At 40.6% G+C, this 20,590-nt stretch overlaps 1 protein-coding gene across 1 annotated transcript in view; it reads left to right on the plus strand.

The window, feature by feature from the left end:
* Window positions 1-16,166, plus strand: part of LOC128744605 (dedicator of cytokinesis protein 9) — a 172,403-nt gene extending 156,237 nt beyond the window's left edge. The window contains exons 5-12 of the mRNA XM_053841738.1: window positions 7,369-8,050; window positions 8,118-8,371; window positions 8,431-8,769; window positions 9,055-12,147; window positions 12,211-12,357; window positions 12,422-12,632; window positions 12,696-12,984; window positions 13,049-16,166. Coding sequence (XP_053697713.1) covers window positions 7,369-8,050; window positions 8,118-8,371; window positions 8,431-8,769; window positions 9,055-12,147; window positions 12,211-12,357; window positions 12,422-12,632; window positions 12,696-12,984; window positions 13,049-13,286 — 5,253 coding nt within the window. The 3' untranslated portion in view covers window positions 13,287-16,166. The remainder of the gene's footprint in view (window positions 1-7,368; window positions 8,051-8,117; window positions 8,372-8,430; window positions 8,770-9,054; window positions 12,148-12,210; window positions 12,358-12,421; window positions 12,633-12,695; window positions 12,985-13,048) is intronic.
* The last annotated feature ends 4,424 nt before the right edge of the window (window positions 16,167-20,590 follow it).

Consider the following 20,590-nt stretch of genomic DNA (forward strand, 5'->3'; position numbering starts at 1 on the left):
GCGCTACCGACAGATTTTACACACAAAAAATCGATTACTTCCTTCGAGCCTGTTAATTTGTTCTCTGTGATCAATCTCTTGTGATTACTATAAATTAATCATGATTACCAATGATTACTTAAGATTATCATTGATTACTATGCTGATTACCATTGATTACCTAATTAATTCGTAAATGATTACAAAAGTAATCTATGATTACTACGCACTTATACGCCTTACTGGAAACCCCTTGTGAAGCATGATCGTATAAAATGGAATATGTTTTGCGGAGTTTCCACCTATTTAGAGTCCCACGCGAAAATTATTAGCGTGGTTATTTTCTGCGTTTACCACGCATGTTTGCAATTTAGCAATTTGAACTATCAGTTATTCGTTATTGCCTCCCCACTGCAACCCTCCTTGCTTGACAAGCATATTTTCAATGTATTTAGTAAGTACAGGATAATTATTATTAAAAAAATAATTTGCGTGGGACTCGTTAAATTGCTGCCAGGTGCAATAAATTGATTATCAAATTAAAATTACATTTTTTTAAAATATTCCTATATTCAAAAATTTGTATTCGTATTGTATTTGTATGCGGTACGGTATAATAGTTTGTGGTATAATTTCTCAAATGGTTCAATTTTTAACTAAAAAATTGACTTTTATTTTTGAATGTCCACTATATTCTTATGCATTCGAATGTTTCAGGCTTTAGGCAAGATTCAGAGGGGCGGTGTGGCTGTCAAACTACACACATTTTCCATGTACCTGTCATAGGTTTTGATAATTTTGGTTCTAATACCTACTTACTGCTTGATTTATCTTAAAACAACTGAAACATAAGCAAGAAGCAGCCTTTTAGCTATAATTTAACTGTTATTGTCGCCATCGATGGATATTTCGTCCACAAAATTTTGTCCTAAACTTTATTGAATTAAATAATTAAGAGGTAGAAATCAAAGGTTTCTAACAAGAATTTGCCCGTAATTCAGTTATCTTGATTAAATTATCCTACTGCATACCATAATATCAACTATACTAGAAATGTAATTACGGTAATTTATTTTTATTTCAATGTAATTATTCAGTATATTACAAACAAAACTGCAGATTAAGTGAATTTATTTTTAATCTGAATATTTGGTAACTCTATTCATTTTCACATACGCACAAGGCGCGCACCCTATGAACTTGTTGTTTCGATTTGACGAAAACAAACGTATTCATAACATTTCGAATAAGCGCGAATTCTAAACGTCTGTATTGTAGAAGAGGAGATTGGCTCGACAGTTTTAACTAAAACGGTCTATTTTGCGTGCTGAAGAGAGATGAGTTGCATATGAGCTATATTACCAAAGCTGCTGAGCAAGAAGACGCATTAACTTTTCTTGCTTATTTTCAATTTGCCCAGTTAGCTTAATCGTCAATTGTGTGTGACACTTGAGCAATTTTTAATGTTAACGCATTCATACCAGCAGGGTTCAGATTAAAAATGTTCAGATTAAAGAAAGTCATTCCAGCGGGGATACATGGTACCGCGCGTTTTAGCACCTCAGGCGCCCGCGGCTACAGGTTACCGCCAGCCCTTTTTCGCCCACAGTAGGGCTGTGCATTTAGGGACATGTGGCGAGGACGACATGACGCATATAATATCGAAAAATATCGGGTGGTCAGACTAAAACTAAAAGCTAAAAGACTAAAAGCTCCGGACTTCCGGGTTACGCCATAACGATTTTTTACATTATTTCATAGAGGAGATACCGCCCAGTTAGCTTCGAGGTACGAAAGAGCTGTTCTAACAAGTCAGTCATCGTGACACTGAGGAAGTCTGCTAGTCGTAGGCGAAATACGTATCTGTCGTGAATAAAATATACATAGTAGAATTAAATTGGATAAGTTTTCTTCTTTTTTAATTTTAGGTTTCGTATTCTACTAAGACGCTCCAAAAATTTCAGTCAATGACCATGTTGTTATTACTACAGAATTCTGTAAACAGCTCCCCGTTTTCGCTCATCTCTCATAGGCCATGACGTCTCATGACGCGTTGTTTGAGCCAACCCGGTCAACATTGTTACATAACATTAACCAGATTGTTACGTAACTGTGTTATGATGTGACGTTGAAGTTACGTAACCTGAGAGTAACATATTGGTTGAAATTTCCCACTTTTTTACATAACATTGTTACATTACAATGTAACATTGCGGTAATGTTTATGATGTGAGGTTGTAGTTACGTAACCTGAGAGTAACAGGATGGTTGAAATTTCCCACTTTTTTACATAACATTGTTATATTACAATGTAACACTGCGATAATGTTTATGTAACATTGCAATAACATTAAAGCAATGTAACGTTACGTTACATTATTGCCATTGTTATGTAACAATCCTATTATTTCTGTTATGTAACAATATAAATGTTTTTGTAACGTCACAAAAAATACTTAAATGTGACACCTCAATAATGCTTGGCACCAGAATGTACGTACAGCCTCGAAAATACTATGCGAATTGACTAACTGCTAGCAAGTGCACTAAAAAGCTGATCATAAACTCACGCAGTTTACGATTAGCTTGCAAGCGCATTTACTAGCAGCTACATAGTCAATTCACCTAGTATTTTCGAGACTTTACATATATTCAGGCCTCCGTCACCAATCTTTGTTCCTTAAATAATCGACAAATAAAAAGTACATTTAGATGCCAAATCATATATTGCGGAGTTTTCACCTATTTAGAGTCCCACGCGAAAATTATTAGCGTGGTTATTTTCTACGTTTACCACAGATATTTGCAATTTAGCAATTTAAACCATCAGTTGGTCGTTATTGCCTCCCCACTGCACCCCTCCTTGCTTGACAAGCATAGTTTCACTGTTTTTAGTAGGTACAGGATAATTATTATTAAAAAACGTATTTGCCTAGGACTCGTAAAATTTCTGCAAGGTACAATATTATTCGATTCCTTTTAATTCATGTAGGGTAGATTCTCGAGTAGTTGTGGTAGTACCTATAGTGGTGGAAACTTTAGATATTCCGTTATTTTTGCAGATTTTGGTATAGTTTGACAAGTATCGATATACCAGTACCAGTTTCATTTGGTAAGCATCAAACGTCACACGCAGTGCCTTGTAAGTCGCAAGGGCCTGCATAGTGTCGTCGTCCCGCCAGTAAAAACAAAGTTAGATTAAACTTCTCGGTCGGTGGTTCTACAGTAGACGAAGGAAGAGGCACAGTTGGTGTCTAAAAATAACCCAACCCATGTCGCTAGCTTAATAAGGGGGGTTTGGAGTCTATTTTGTCCAGCACCTCTGTGCTGATCACACGCTGTTCAACACTGAAAGTAACATAATGTTGCTGTTTAGTAACACAGAAGTAACATTGTAATGTAACAAAGTTATCAAAATTTGACGTAACATTTAAATAAAAAAATGGTAGCATTGTTACGTTAAAATGTTACCTGTAGGTTATGTAACAATAACATTAAGTTTGTTACATTACAAACTTAATGTTCTTGTTACATAACCTACAGGTAACATTTTATCGTAACAATGCTACCATTTTTTTTATTTCAATGTTACGTCAAATTTTGATAACTTTGTAACATTACACAAGGAAACTATATATAGTAATTACCCGGTCAACACTGAAAGTAACACAATGTTGCTGTTAAGTAACATTGTAATGTTACAAAGTTATCAAAATTTGACGTAACATTTAAATAAAAAATGGTAGCATTGTTACATTAAAATGTTACCTGTAGGTTATGTAGCAATAACATTAAATGTGTAACATTACAACTTTTATCAAAATTTGACGTAACATTTAAATGAAAAAATGGTAGCATTGTTACGTTAAAATGTTACCTGTAGGTTATGTTACAAGAACATTAAGTTTGTAATGTAACAAACTTAATGTTATTGTTACATAACCTACAGGTAACATTTTAACGTAACAATGCTACCATTTCTTTATTTAAATGTTACGTCAAATTTTGATAACTTTGTTACATTACAATGTTGCTTCTGTGTTACATAACAGCAACATTGTGTTACATTCAGTGTTGACCGGGTAGTAATTACCCGGTCAACACTGAAAGAACACAATGTTGCTGTTAAGTAACATTGTAATGTTACAAAGTTATCAAAATTTGACGTAACATTTAAATAAAAAAATGGTAGCATTGTTACATTAAAATGTTACCTGTAGGTTATGTAGCAATAACATTAAATGTGTAACATTACAACTTTTATCAAAATTTGACGTAACATTTAAATGAAAAAATGGTAGCATTGTTACGTTAAAATGTTACCTGTAGGTTATGTCACAAGAACATTAAGTTTGTAATGTAACAAACTTAATGTTATTGTTGCATAACCTACAGGTAACCTTTTAACGTAACAATGCTACCATTTTTTTATTTAAATGTTACGTCAAATTTTGATAACTTTGTTACATTACATTGTTGCTTCTGTGTTACATAACAGCAACATTGTGTTACATTCAGTGTTGACCGGGAATCTTGTCTTCCTTTGGAATTTTCTCAACCACACTGTTCAGATGGTTGCAGAAACTCTCTTTCTCTTGCAGCTCGGCAGCATTGGTTGGTGCATAGCACGGGTTTCTAACCCGTGTTCTGAATCTGTCAACGATTATTCTTTCGTTTATCGGTTACCGCTTCATCAGGGCTGCATGCGCCCCTGGGCTCAGTAGAAATCCAACTCCTCTTTCTCGAGTAGCATTTTCACCTCGTATGCCAGAGTAGAGCAATACTTGCCCAGACGATGCACAATGGGCTAAAACGAGCTCGTAATCCCAAGAATTGGAAGCCGCTGGTTTGGAATCTTACAAGATACCTATTTCTATGTAAAAAATGCAGGAAACCGATTGGTGATGGTTTCATCCTGCGCAGACTTCGGGAACTGGGCCATTTTGCCCTATTTTCCCCAAAAATTATGATAAAAACTAATTAAACAGTATAAAAACTTAAAAACACGGGCGGCAAGTGAAACGAACTCAAATAGCTTCCAAATGTTGTCAAAACATCAGAACCCAGGTAACCATTAAGCATTCCAATAAGCAGTAAATCAGTCGTTTATTAGCATCCCTAGCGTTTTATACTGCAGGTTGTTTATCAGCTTTTTGACTGCATAACTGTTGCAAATTGGCATCTAAAATTCTATTTAAATTCTTCTTGTTGGTAACTAGCTGCAAATAAGCATTGTCAGCACTATAAGAGGGCTAGCAGTAAAGTAGCCGCATGTTTTGCCAAAATAGCATTTAAGTGGCATTTAAGGCAACTTAAATGCTTATTGGCTTGCTTTTAAATTGCATTGGAAATGCTTATTGGTTACCTGGGAAGAATCAAATTACATCCATTCAATACTGTGCGAAATGCAAGAATAGTCCATTTTGCCCAATTCACCCCCATATACATAGATATACATACTGTCTGGTCCTCCTCCATAAATGCTTGAACCGCAGCATAAAATTTGATGTCACCAGTACCTTTTAGGAGGGCATTAAGTTTATGATGAAAATCCTCAATAGCATTGCATGTTCCTGACAGAAACCGCGTTTAGGGTATTTGACCTGATAGACCAGAATTCTTACATAATTACATAATTTACATAAGTTAGTTAGTTAGTTAGTTTAGTTACATAATTTTTCTTTATTTGGTGTATAAAAATCATCTGACATAGTGTTTGTCTGAATGATAAAACTAAATTAACTTAACTAACGGTACAATAAATACAGGCAATATAAAAACACACGAGAATACAGTCATCTACGAAGCCGTTCTTTAAATGACGATGTGGTGATGTTGAAGTCGAACATATCTACCACCGCGTTGAAGCTTGCCGACATATATCGAATGGGATCATGTTGCCCATACGAAACACTTCGATGAGGTAGAAACAGAAGATTCCTGGGCCTCAAATGCCTTTCCGGAGCGTACAAATTCAGTTGATGCAAAATACTTGGAGCGTCAATTTCACCACGCAAAACTTTTGCCACAAACACAGCTTGCGCTTCGAACCGTCTGCGCACCAAAGTCTGAATTCCGAGGAGCTGACAGCGCTCGGTGTATGCAGGGAGCTGGAATCGATTACGCCATGGCAGGAAACGTAGAGCATATCGCACGAACTTCCGCTGCACGGCTTCTATTCTTACTATCCAATTCGCGTTGAATGGACACCAAACAACCGAATTGGTCTCAAGAAGAGATCGCACCAGGCAACAGTAAAGCGATCGTAGGCACATAGGATCGCGAAATTCATCTGCCACCTTGAACATGAATCCAAGCTGCCTATTAGCCTTGGCAATTATTTCGTTGTAGTGTGGGCCAAATGTAAGCGGAGTATCCAATGTAACACCCAGGTCTCTATTATATAGTCGAAGATGGGTGTCATCGTTTCCGGGGCTGTCAGATTGTACGATCGCTAAGCCTTCAGGCACATCTTGGGGATATTCAAGCAGGCTAAACTTCTGGACTTACCAAAATGTCCAGTTTCTGATTTCCATCAGTTTTTGCTAGATAGAATCAGCAACAGTAGTTAGCCGCATCCGGAAACACTTTTACAACAGTTTTTTTTCAGCAGGTTCAAAACCGTTTCAAAATTGGGCGATTGACATTGGGATTGTCATTAGTTGCGAATTTTTTTAACAATTTCATAGATTTTCTGTACGTCGATTCTGCTTTACCAGGACAGAGTAAAGTAATTTATTATAAACACATTTTTTGGCGACGAAGAGAACGTACCGTCGAAAATTAGAATATGTACTAGATTAGCATAGTCTAAGCAAATTAGCAACGTAGGTGAATATCATTATACGACCTTCACCAAGTTGCATATTTTTTAACAAAAATCACCGATCATCGAAAGTTTTGGTGAAGGAAGGATCGATCATATCCATCACATCATAGTTGTCTGAATCTACAGGAAAATCTTCCGTTATGGCGTTTTGCTGTCATACAGTCTTTTGTGTGCCATACCTAGACATTGGTGTTTGCACTTTGAAAAATATTTAGTAAAACCATGATATCAATTTTAAATGACTGTCTAGCTTAAATGCAGTAATTTTATTCAAACGCAATAGATTTTTCCTTAAAATTCATTAATTACATTTTTAAAATTTATAGTTAACATGACAGTTTAACAATGATTCAAGAAAAATCCTTTCTTTCAAGTAAACATTATTTTGTTTCGATATAACAACACATCGCACAGAGATGTTACTTAATACTAATTACTGCTAATCCTCAGTGTAGAAGATTACTTTTACCGATTATTACTTTTCTAATAAAATCAAAACTAAACAATTTTGCTTAATCCTTTTAACTGCTAAACTCGATAATCTCTGTTGTTCCTTGCAGCTGGAACCATACCTGACTAGCGTGGCACTGTACGACGCCAAAGCCAACCGGAAGTTGAGCGAAAGTTTCTATTTTGATCTAAACAAAGATCACGTGCGATCCATGCTGAACGCCAACTGCGACTCGGAAAAACCACAGTGCACCTCTCCAAAGTCGGCCAGCAAATCACAGCAAAACGGTCACGGGACATTACGGCACTCGAAGACGCGCTGTGACACCAGTGACGATCTACATCCGGACCTGACGAAGGAATGGTTGGCCCAGGCAAAACAAGCAATTTTCAGTGTCACCACTCCACATCCGGACATTTTTGTTGTCGTTAAAATTGATAAAATCCTCCAAGGAGCGATCAATCCTTCGACGGAACCCTACCTGAAGGCTACCAAAGACGTTAAAATTCTATCCAAGTTGCAAAAGACGGTTCGTCAATACGCTCAAAAATGCGGACACTACCGAATGCCATTTGCTTGGGCTGCTCGACCGTTGTTTCGATTGTACAGTAACGATTTGGATACGTCGTTCGATTTTCCTGCCATCTATCGGCAGGAGGGAGCACGGCTGAAGGATGACGAATTGCTTAAACTTTTAGCTGAGTACAGGAAACCGGATAAGTTCAGTAAATTAACGGTAATTCCTGGATCCTTAAAGATTTACATCGAGGCGTTGAATGAATTGCCACAGAGTAAGTTTTGATTGGTTAAGTCTAATGTGATATTGGTTTTGTTCTAAGCTATGATATTTGTTGGCAGACTGTTTAACAACCAGTTTGGTTCCACTGAAACCGTTCCCATCGCCACCGACCACGGGGCCTACCCTGGAGATAACAGAATTTGCCGGAACATCCGAGCAGCATCTATTCCCGTATGCCACCTACGTGAACCATTTGTATGTCTACCCATTGCAACTTAACTACGACAGTCAAAAGATATTCTCCAGAGCTCGAAACATAGCAGTGCTGATTGAGCTAAGGGATAGCGATACTGCTGAAGCAAAATCGATTGAAGTAAGAGTTTTTATCTTGCCAATGGGTATGTTTTATAATAATGTTAATTTCTTTCCCAGTGCATATATGGTCGTCCGGGGCAGTCGACGCTGGTTTCGCAGATCTCCTGTCCGGTCATCCATCACAACACAAGCCCTACGTGGTATGAAGAGATTAAACTACGTTTGCCGCTGCGAATCACGGCCCAACATCATCTATTGTTTTCGTTCTTCCACGTGTCCTGCAATATTGCTAAGAAGAAAGATCTCGTTTCGACCAGTGCCGAAACGCCCGTTGGCTATGCGTGGCTTCCGTTGCTAACCAAAGGTAAAATGATTGTAGAAGAGCAATGTTTACCGGTGGCCGCTTCACTTCCGGTCGGCTACCTTTCGATCCAACCACTCGGGCTTGGAAAAGGGGTAAGTTTGTTGATTTGAAATTATATTTCTTATCTTAGTTAGTACAAGCATACAACGCTTGTAATCACGGGAATGTCGTGTCGTTTAATAAAAATTGAACCGTATCAACTCACCGCATGATCCCATTGCAGTAACTTGTACTCTAACGGACTAAACTCACCCCGCATGAAGTCGCCAATATTAACCGGTAGAAAATCTAACCTTACTCGTATATTTGCTCTATGTCTTTTCGCTGCGTCCATTCTTGGTTGGCCACACGCTACAAAACTTCCATCCCTCTAGCAGAATTCTGGTCCGGACATCCAGTGGATCGACAATCAGCGCCCGATTTTCACTGTTAACTTCCGGCTGGATTCTACCGTTCTTACGACCGATCAGCACCTGCATAATCTGTTCGTGCACGCCGAGCGGCTACTCGAGCAGTCCAAAACTGCCGCACAACCTGCCGAGTCGGAAACCTGCAAGATACTGAAAGCCGCACATGCCATTCACATAAGCTCGCTGATCAGTTTTCTTCCGACAATCCTCAATCAATTGTTTTCCTTGCTGGTTGCAACCACCAGCGAGGAGATCGGTCTGAACATCATTCGGCTACTTGTCAATCTGTTCCACATGGTTGCTGAAGAGGCAAAACGCAAGGAACTGCTTACTTCCTACGTGAAGTACGTGTTCAGAATCGAAGGATTTCCGGTGAACGGCTGTTCGCCAAAATCACAACTGGTCAGCACTGTTCACGGCGAACTATGTCGCCATCTACCAACTTTACTACATCCTAACAATACTGATTTCCTACTAGTAAACAAGTTCATGAAATTCTCAGGAATTTTCTTCGACATTATCGTTAAAAGTATGGGCCATTTTATGCTAACCACAGGCCGCATCAAGATGCAGCGAAGCGAGCGCTTCCCGAAAGAGTTTTCGACCAGAATCGAAGCTCTCTTCCAGGTTTTGCTGCCGTATCTGAGCTCTCGCCACAAAGATCTTCCCCTGGAGACGGAACAGTTGAACCGAAGTATGTCGGTGTTTGTCAAACGCTGTCTTACCTTTATGGATCGAGGATTCGTGTTTCGACTTGTACGGATCTGTATGGATCGCTGGGGTCCCGGTGATTCCCGCATTCTACAGGAGTACAAATTTTCCTTCATTCGAGAAGTCTGCTCACACGAGCATTTTATCCCTTTGAATCTTCCACTTTTACTCAGTCCGAAGAATCGGCCACCGGAGTTGCTGCAGCAGTTCTGTCTGTCGGAAGACTTTTGCAGGCAACATTTTCTGGTAGGATTGTTACTTCAAGAAGTGAAAGGATCACTCAACGAGGTTAGTCATATCCGAAAGCTCGGCTTAACAATTTTAAAGGAACTGCTGGCTAAACACGATCTAGACGATCGCTATCAGAATAGAGGACAACTGAGCCGAATAGCTCTGCTGTACGTACCCTGGTTAGGTATCGTGTTGGAGAACATCAATCGCATCCCCGATGGAATGGAGAAGAAGAAACACGACTCCATCGGAACCAACAGAATGTCCTGTAGCAGTAGCTATGTATTCGCCAGGGAATCTACACCAGTTAGTACACCAGTGACGGTTACATCGCACACCAGCACTCCCAAGTCGCGTAGCAATCGCGTAACAATGCATCTAGATTACCCTAGTCCGATACGGTCTTCACTGCATCTAAAAGATACCAGTTTCTTGGCAGCTATTGCCGGCCAAGTATCGCTCGCCAATGGCCACTCGACGACGTCGCTCAATTCTGAATGCTCAACACTTTCGCAGGATGGAACGGTAGTGATACGCAATCATCACAACGACCTGCACAATGGTTCCTCACGACCCAGTCACGCACGTTCCGTAAGCGTTACGCAGCCTACCATTATCCAAAGAACCGACCGGTTTTCACCGATGGAAACCAAAGACATGCTGATAAGCTTTCTATTCGTAGTGAAACACCTTTCGCAGGATCATATGATCGCATGGTGGCAGAACTGTACCGAAAGTGAAACGGTCCAATTCTTTACGGTGCTCGATCTTTGCTTGCTGTACTTCCGGTACGTCGGTAAGAAAAATATTCAGATTCTCGGAGAAACTGGGAAGGATACCAGGGCATCTAAATCGGCAAAAGCTAGTACTCTACCGGCTCGGATGATGCCACCGAGCAGCGAATCTGCGAATTCATTTGAGTGTGGTACCCTAAATCATCCTCAAAACCGCGAGAATTTGGTTGAAGAAACGATGAGGCTACAGCGTGCGCTCTATGAGTCGAATCTAGCGACGGAGATAGGATTAACGATCCTGGACTGTATGGGTCTGTACTCAATTCAGTTCCGAAGTATCATGTTGGAAGGTTCCGTCCTACCGAAGATCGCTCGGGTATATTTGCGCTTTTTGCAGCTGGGACAATCGGAATCACTCTCGAAACATGTGTTCGCAGCCTTGCGTGCTTTCATCAACAATTTTTCGCAAGCATTGTTCAAAGGAAATGCCATTCTATGTGGCCAACTGGTCTACGAGTTGCTCAAGTGTTGTGATAGCCGCTTGTCTAGCTTGCGGCAGGAAGCCTGCGCAGTCCTGTATTTACTAATGCGAAGTAATTTTGAATTTAGTGGACGGAAAGGTCTAACCCGAGTTCACCTACAGGTGATCATCTCGGTATCGCAGATGATTGGAAACGTAATTGGACTGAACAATGCTCGCTTCCAGGAGTCGTTGTCGATCATCAACAGCTATGCTACCAGTGACAAAGCGATGAAAGGGACGGGCTTCCCGCTGGAAGTGAAAGATCTAACTCGACGGGTAAGAACGGTGCTAATGGCAACCGCTCAGATGCAAGCACACCATATGGACCCGGAACGTTTGTTGGAACTGCAACACTCGCTCGCTAACTCCTATGCTTCAACGCCGGAACTCCGTCATACCTGGCTGGTAACGATGGCCCGTAATCATGAACAAAATGGTAACATTTCTGAAGCCGCGTCTTGCTATCTGCACATAGCGGCACTGATCTCCGAGTATCTCAAATTGAAGGGCAATTGTGCGGTGGCATACGGAGCCGAATCGTTTTCCAAGATCTCACGTAACATTCCACGGGACGAAAAGGGTCTAAAGTTGGACAGCGGTGCGCAGGATTCGCAATACACGGAACAGCTGCTACTTGATCAGTTGAAAGAGTGCGCCGAATATTTGGATCGAGCCGAACGGCACGAGTGTCTGGGTGAACTGTATCGGTTGATTTTGCCCATTCTGGAGAGTCGCAGGGATTATGCCGGTTTGGCGCACTGCTACGAACATCTGATGCAGTCCTACAATCGGGTAATTGAGTTCAATAAAAGTGGAAAACGATTGTTGGGGAGGTTCTATCGTGTCATCTACTACGGGCAGGTAATGGCGATGCTTTGGTTTTGTTGAAGATTTTTGGAGCTAATTAGAGTGGAAATTTTGTAGGTTTATTTCGAGGAAGAAAATGGCGTCGAGTATGTTTACAAAGAACCTAAGGTAACTTCTTTGAGTGAAATATCTGAACGATTGCATAAACAGTACCAAGACAAGTTTGGAGCGGGTAATGTTAAGATGATCATGGATTCATCACCGGTAAGACCGCAATAGAATGCTGTTATCTGTACTGAATAAGTTATTTTCTACTTTTACCAATTAGGTTGACGTAACTTCATTGGATCCAAAGCTGGCTTACATTCAAGTGACCCATGTGACACCGTATTTTTGCAAGGACGAGTTGGAAATTCGGCAAACTGAATTCGAACAAAACCATGACGTAGATACATTCATGTATGAGACGCCGTTTACTTCAAACGGTGGTGCAAGAGGTTCCGTAGAGGACCAATGGAAAAGGCGTAACATATTGACAAGTAAATCACACCAGTTTTTGTATCGCGGAAGTATTTAAAACAAGTTTTTCTTCCTGATTTCAGCTCAACATAGCTTCCCCTACGTGTTGAAGCGCATTCCAGTTAAGGAACGGCAGTCTGTTGAACTGAGCCCCATCGAGGTGGCCACCGATGAAATGCAAGCCAAGGTGGCCGAACTAGAGGAGGTGGTCCTGGGACCGATAGATCTGAAGAAATTGCAGCTGCGACTGCAGGGAAGTGTGGCCGTTACCGTCAATGCCGGTCCCTTGGCGTACGCGTCAGCTTTTCTGGACCCAAAGCTGGGGGCAAAATATCCGATCGATAAAGTGGAAGAACTGAAGGATACTTTCCGGTAAGTGTCGAAGTACTAAAATGTATCTTAAGAAATAACCTCAACGCTGCGAATTTTTTTACAGAGAATTTATCCGCATATGCTACACGGCATTGCAGATCAATGCCAACGTAATCTCCACCGATCAGCGCGAATATCACAATGCGTTGAAGGAAAACTACGAGAACATGTGTTCAGCACTCAGTGATCTGCTGGGGGAGTTCGTATATCCTCTGGACGATAGTAATAACAACGCTCACCGTCATAGTCTTGCCTTGTTCAGTGCCATCAGTGGGGCACCGAATAATTCCAGCACCGCTTAGATAGGATTTTAGCAAATCGAATCTCGAAAAAGCGCAACTCCGTGAGCTAAAGGGTAGGTGCACCGAGTTTTGTTTCGTTTGGAGGTTGTTTGGCATAGGTTTTTGTGAAAACAATAATATCGAACGAGTTGTGGGATTCAAGGGGACTTATGGGTGTATGACATGCTGTATTGTCCTTAATTTGGTTCATTCATTTGTTATATTTTATTCGGATACCCAGGCGTTTTATACGACCGCAGACGTTTTGGAAACGACAAAGTGTAACCCTTTTTAGGCACTTAAATGGGCATGATATTATATCAGGTGCTCGATAGTCTGGCATTACCTTTTCCAGAAATAACACTTACCACTAAGATTATTTTCTATAAGCGCACCTAAGTGTTAAATTCATATTTAAATTCAGTTTTTAAATGTTTGCGGCATTTAAATACTTAGTTTGTCCTCCAGTACGCTCAATTACCTGTAAACACATTATAAGTATACTTCCTACCAGGGCTTGGTACGTTCTTTTCATTCCGATTTTGCTCTTTTAATTACTGCAGGTATTTTAGTCAAGCAGAAATTGAAAAAGTGTTGCACGGGGTGTAGCGAATAGCATTGGCGTGGTCGAATGGAATCGAATTAACTTGTGGAATTAGTTATAATCTGCAATAGTGAAGTAAATATTGCTATGTCTTTTGTATTAACAGCGCTTTAAGGTTGCTACTCCGTTGGTCGCAAAAGGCGCGCTTTTTACTACCAGCGGCATTGCAGTACTAAAGCACCGTAAACACAACAGTTAAAACTTTACTTTTTTCAGCAAAGTTTTACTAATCCTGGCTCTACAAATGTTCCATACACCACTTTTTCAAATTGTGTTTGGCTAAAGTGCAGTAATCAAAAGAGCAAAGTCGAAGCTCATGCCAAGCCTATTTCCACCCACTTTTTTTTTCAAATTTCCATTTCAAAATGCTCGCGCGGTTATGAAATTAACCTCTTTCAGGTCATTCGTGCTGTTATGTTGCTTCTTGAGGGCATAGATCTGTCGCACAATGATTACCTTCTCCAGATCTAAGGTTATCTGCTCATAGTTTAAGCTACTCTTTCTAAAAGCATTTTGGGGCGTGCCCAGTTCTAGCAACATATTTGTATGCTTAATACAGGTGGTGTTTCATGCGTCTGCGCCACTCTCCTTTTTCCATTTTGCCAACAAGTGTAGATCGCAGAATTTTACGCTCAGAATCCCCAAGCACTTGTCGATCAGCTTCCCTTAGTATACATAATACTTATCCATAAAGGGCCACCGTGAGAATTAGTGTTCTGTAGGGCGCTAGTTTTGTGCGAGTTCGCAAACTATGTAATTGGTAAAAAGTCCGATTCGCGACAGCAATTCGTCGTTTTACTTGCCGGCTTACATCGTTGTCACAGGTTACGAGCGAACCAAGATATATGAATTCCTCCGCTACTTCATACCGTATCCCATTCAGCTTCACCTCGGCACCAACACCATTTGGATTCCCAAGTTCCCTACCAGCATCCGTGTACTTCGTTTTGGCGATGTTAATGGCATGTCCCAACCTCTCTGCTTTCCCAGTTAAAAGGCCTCTTCCACTGCTCTACGGTTGATTCCGATAATATCAACAACCAAGAAGCATGTAAGATTTCGTGATCATAGTTCCGTTCCTTTCCCGTTTGCACTGCGTATTGCACCTTCCAAGGTAACGTTGAATAGCATGTTAGAGAGTGCGTCATCTTGGTTCAGTTCATCCAACAAGGTCACGAAAGCGGCTGAGGTCTCACCCGCTATTCTGACGCATGGTTTTGACCTTTGCAGTGTCGCACGAATCAGTGTAATTAATTTCGTCAAAAAACCATATCTCATATCTAAAACTCATATCGTTTAACTGAATCGTACGCCGCCTTAAAGTCCATAAACAGATGATGAGTCTGCAAGTTGTACTTACGGAATTTGTCTAATAACAATGTCGCAGGTCAGCTTGGTACTCACCGACGAAGAACTCTGCTAACTATTTCAGTATACAGAACAGAATATCGGAGAGCACCTTATGGGCGGATTTGAAAATAGAGCAAATGAGGCCATCCAACTCCGGATTGGTTCTTCCTCCCAGATGCTGACAATATTCCAGTGGATTGCTTCATACAGCCGCTCGCTCCCCGCTTTTTAGAAGTACAGCGGGGATACCGTCCTTCCCAGCAGCCCTAACGTTTTTCAAATCACTTTGGCCTTGCTTAACCTCCTTCTGTTCTTGCTGATTTCCATGTTTATATCGCCATTCAACAGCATATGGAAGTGCTCCTTCCACTTAGCTGCTGCCATCGTTTGGTCAGCAAGCAGTTTACAAGCACTATCATTGGCCACATCTCATGCGTGGCATATTCGTGCACCACACCGTTTTGTAGAAACTCCGTGTGTCGTTGCTGGCGAATTGCTCCTCTACGCCGGAGAACACGAACTCCTCACACTCGCGTTTTTTAGACAGTGGGCTCTTTTTTCCGCAGCTCTAGTCTCCCTATACCTTTCTCCGTGTTGCGACGGTGAGCATGCCACTCCTGGCCTGGTTTTTTTATATGTTACTCTTTGGCATTCGGCATCAAACCAGCTATTATCACTATCTTCCACGCGTCGTCCTACACCCTCTTTCGCAGTTAGTTCAATGGCACCATGCGGGTTCTTCTACAGCGTACTTATATCTTCTTTACCTTTTTCTTGCTGTTCTACGATTCGTTGATCAAGCTTTTTAGCATATTCCGCTGCCACGCCATCTACCGTCAACCGCTGGAGGTGAAAATGCAGCGTTTTCTCAGTGCGAGCCTTGACCGCGTTCGATAACCTTGCGCGAATCTTGCACGCGAGGAAATAGTACACTCAAAATAATCCACACGTCCTTTCCACGTGAAAAATCACGTAAATTTCTCTACAGGGAGTTACGTGACTTTCAGCTGATTGTTATTGGAAAAAATAATAACATCTATCTGATTTTCACATTTTCACGTTAACGCATAAGTATACGTGAAAACTACCTGAAAATAACGTAAATAGTACAGGAAAAGCTGGATGGAAAATATTCACATAACTTTTCCTATGGTTTCGACGTGAAATTTATTTTGAGTGTAGTAAGAATCGATACTTATTCCCCGAAAAGATCGCATGCGATGAGTTTCATCAATCAAAACATGATCCATCTGGGAGTCGCTATTTGGAAGCCTCCAGGTGTGTTTCCGAATATTCAGACGTGGAAAGTAAGTGCTACAGATGCCCATTCCTCCGGCAGTGGTAAAGTTTAAGGGCCTTAGACCGTTACCTCCGTTACTCAACAGATGAAGCATATGCCCTTCAATGACAGGACGGAAGAGTTCCTCCCTCCCGACATGTAAATGAGAGATCCGTGGTAAATGAGATTTTCAGTATACAGTAATAACTCGATAAAAACTTTACTTTTATTTTCGTTACGCTATATCGAAGTAAAAAAGAAATTTATTCCTACTCGAACGAAATTGATTGCAAATGAAAGGGAAGCCTTTCAAACCGTCAACTTTCAAATTTCACGATGATTGGTCTTGTGGTTGAAAGATTCATTAAGAAATGTGAAGAAGCGAAGAGTGTGCAAAGATTTTGTTAATTGAAATTCGAAAATCTAAATTGTATCATAACTTACAAAATATAAAAAATAGAAATGATTTTCGCACAGTAGCAATGAGAGGTCACACCACAATGAAAGTAAATTCAGTTGTTTTTGCTAATTTTAAAAAATTACGTTATATCGAGGTAAAAGTTATGTTATATCATTATATCGAAGTTGCTTTGAATCGAGGTTACTTTACCCAAGTAACCAGTAAGCACTAAACACTAGTCCTTGGACAACATTGTATAAGCATACAGAACTACCCAAGTAACCAGTAAGCACTAAACACTAGTCCTTGGACAACATTGTATTTGCATACAGAACTATGATTAAAAGCATATTTTCCTTTATATACTTCTGTAGAACTCACATAATGCTAAAAAGGCGAAATAGCGCATTGTTAAAATGCGACGCCACAAGCATCTAATAAGCATTATCAGTGTTTGTTTGAGGCTTAAACGAAACGTCATTTTGTCTACATTATCGACGTATCGAAAAAGTATCGATGGCATATCGTTTGCTTATTATGGTAAATAAAAATAGATTCGGTCGGGATTTAAAAAACTAAAAAAGCAAGCGATTTTTTTTTGCTGCATCTCAAGGAGAGCAGGATAAACAGAAACCATTTTTGGAAATGCTGAATAATCTTACCACCTAGACAAGGCTCGAACCGGGAGTTAGTCATGCAACCTCATTCGTTTCCTTGCACCTTTGCTATCTAAACCATAGCGGATGTGATTGAGTGAGGTGAAATTAGTCGCATTTAAATCTTGGTGATATTCCCTCTCATATCATAGCTACTTGTCCTACATTACCAATAGGGTAGAAAAAGACGGCAACCGTCAGATGGAAGAGGGCACAAATAGTGGCCGCAGAATAGCAAAATAAGAAGTCAAGTACGAGCCGTTTATCAACACTTACTGCTCGTTTTAATGCAATTGACTAAATGCATTATATTGTTACGTTATATGCGCATATATTGCTTTCTTTAATGCTGATTTACGTTAATGCTTCTATGCATCAACAATGTTAATATACGTTTTATAAGCATTAAGATTGCTAATATACAAAAGTTTGGCACTTGGGATGCAGAATTATTTCCAATATACGGTTTTAGATTAATGCTTATGGTTACTTAGGATCGAGGTATTACTGTATTTTACCTCTAGATTCACCCTGAAGGCTTAATTTGGTAATAGATCGCCTATGTAATGTTCTGCGGTTTGTCGTCTGCTCGACCCACTCAAGACCCCATTTACGCGGGAAGCTGTCAACTAATTCCGACACTTTTTCTCTATGTGCCAGTTACATACTAGTGGCAACTGCCCCTATAATGTGTACTAGTTTCCGTCAAAATTTCGTAAATTTTCACCCCTCACACTAAAAAGTTACAAACTAATCAATGTTTCTAGAGTTGAAGAAGAAGAAGAATAAACAACGTGTCTAATATTTTTCGAGTACAGTCACAGTTTAATTTTACTGGTGCTATTTTTGTTTGCAAGCTAATTTTTCCAGATGTCAAACTAGGATTTCGTAAAAAAACAGCCTTTGATATCATCTCGATGCTCACCTCTGCGTCTGGTTCTAGCCGAAATCAAGGCGAACAACATTTTTGCGCAGCTGTTCGGGATTTATACAACATGTCTCGCTCATCCATTCTTCCGGTTTTAGCAGCTTTCTGAATACTGGGTTCGCCGAAAAGTTGCGTCAGCTCATGGTATGGCACTCTTAGTGCGGCGGTGAAGCTCACCAGACATTAGTCTTGTGGATTCCATAATAAGTACGGCTTCCAACAAAAATACGTCTACGGGTTTCTCTGCTGCAGTTGTTAACCAACGTCATCAACGATCTAACATATACAAAATCATCTACCATCTCGAACTCACCCCAAATCGGGTACAAGACTATTGCCTATGCGAGCTCTAACGCGGTTGATTCTTCCTACTAAGATGTTTGGTTTTTGATGAATTCACTGTCAACCGAACCTTCTCTGCTTCACGTTTCAGCTTGATATACCACTCAGCAACCGTCTGAAAAGTCCTTCTGACAACGTCCTCGTCGTCAGCGAAGCCGATTATTCACCTAGATTTATTGAAGATCGTGTCCTGCATGTTAAAGTTCGCACGTTTCGTAACGCATTATAGTGGGATGTTGAACAGCAGGCAGGAAATGCCACCGCCTTGTCGTAGGCTCTAACATTGTTTCAAACGAGCTTTTATTACGCCTGATATCCTTACACAGCCTGTTCGCCATCCATCATGGCTTGAATCAGTCTTATCAGCTTCCGGGAATTATATTTTCCATTACTCGACAACTGATATTATCATATGCAGTCTTAATATCTTAACCCGAATCATACCAATGATGCACCACTTGGCAAATTTTATACTTTTCGCCGTAAAATAAAAACAAACTGATTTTTTTATCATTAGGTGACACTTTTTTGAAGGTAAATAGATACAGTTTGACGGAAAATATAACATAAAGCATTTGAGCTTTGTATATTGATGCAATAGCATCTCAAAGTTGAAAATTGGACTAATTTTACGGGGTAATTCTGGACTAATTCGGGTTAATATCGATGAAAAGTTGAAGCGCAGTGACTTGGTGTTCGCGACATTGTTGGAGCATTTGTCACAATACGAAGATTTAGTTCATTATCAGTCGCCCCTCCTTAAAACCGAGTTGATAACTACCCTCGACTCTACCTGCTAATAGCGATAGCGATAGCGTTGCCAGAATGGTGACCGCTCGGTAGTTCTTACATTTCAACCAGTCGCCTCTTCCATATATTGGGCATATTACACCCTCGTTTCACTTTTCTGGTAGGTAGCTGTACTGTTTCCTAGATCTTGATTTTGACTATCAGCCGGTGCATATAGGGGCATCGGCATATCTTCATCATCCGTGGTACTGATGTAGTAATTTCCTCTACTGTCTTGGTATTCTGGCCTCTGCGCCATTCAGGTGCACATTATAGTGCTGCTTCCATCTTTCGATCATCTCACGTCCATCAGTCAAGATTCCTTCATTGTTATCCCGACACGTTGCTGCTTGTGGCTGCCTGCACTGTATCGCTCCACATTTTGATGAGTCTTCTACTGCAGCATCGACGCCCGCGCTGTATTCTTCTCACCGAACATCGCCTGGCATACATCGTCGAACCAGACGTTCGCCTCGATTCTACATTCCGATCGGGCTCGTTCCGATCAGAAATGTGCCGATCGACGTGTGTTATAGCATACGTTGTATTCCGATCGAAACGCAATTTCTGATTGGATCCGGCTCCGATGTATGTAGAATAGAGGCGGTTATGTCACCTCTTCTTCATGAACCAATCAATGACACCTTCCGCTACGCTGTTGATGGCTGCTTTAACACTATACCAATGATCTTCGAGAAGGGATTCGTATAGCTTTCCTCACCAGGCAGCGCTATTTCAAGGCGTTATGTTTATTCAGTAGTATTCACTTCAAGTAGCTTGAGCCAAATACGAGCAGAGACACGATTTTACAACATGACAACGTTCGTGCTCAAGTTGCCAAACTATAGTTAAACCCTATTTGGAAACTCAAATAGGTAGCCATATTCTGAATTTCGAGGGATCGGATTGTCGATCGAAAGTGGATGGTATTCTTCATTCCTAGAAACTCCTCCTCCTATGATTAGAAACTAAACAGC

Source organism: Sabethes cyaneus, chromosome 3 (assembly GCF_943734655.1).
Source record: "Sabethes cyaneus chromosome 3, idSabCyanKW18_F2, whole genome shotgun sequence".
Classification (NCBI taxonomy): Eukaryota; Metazoa; Arthropoda; class Insecta; order Diptera; family Culicidae; genus Sabethes; species Sabethes cyaneus.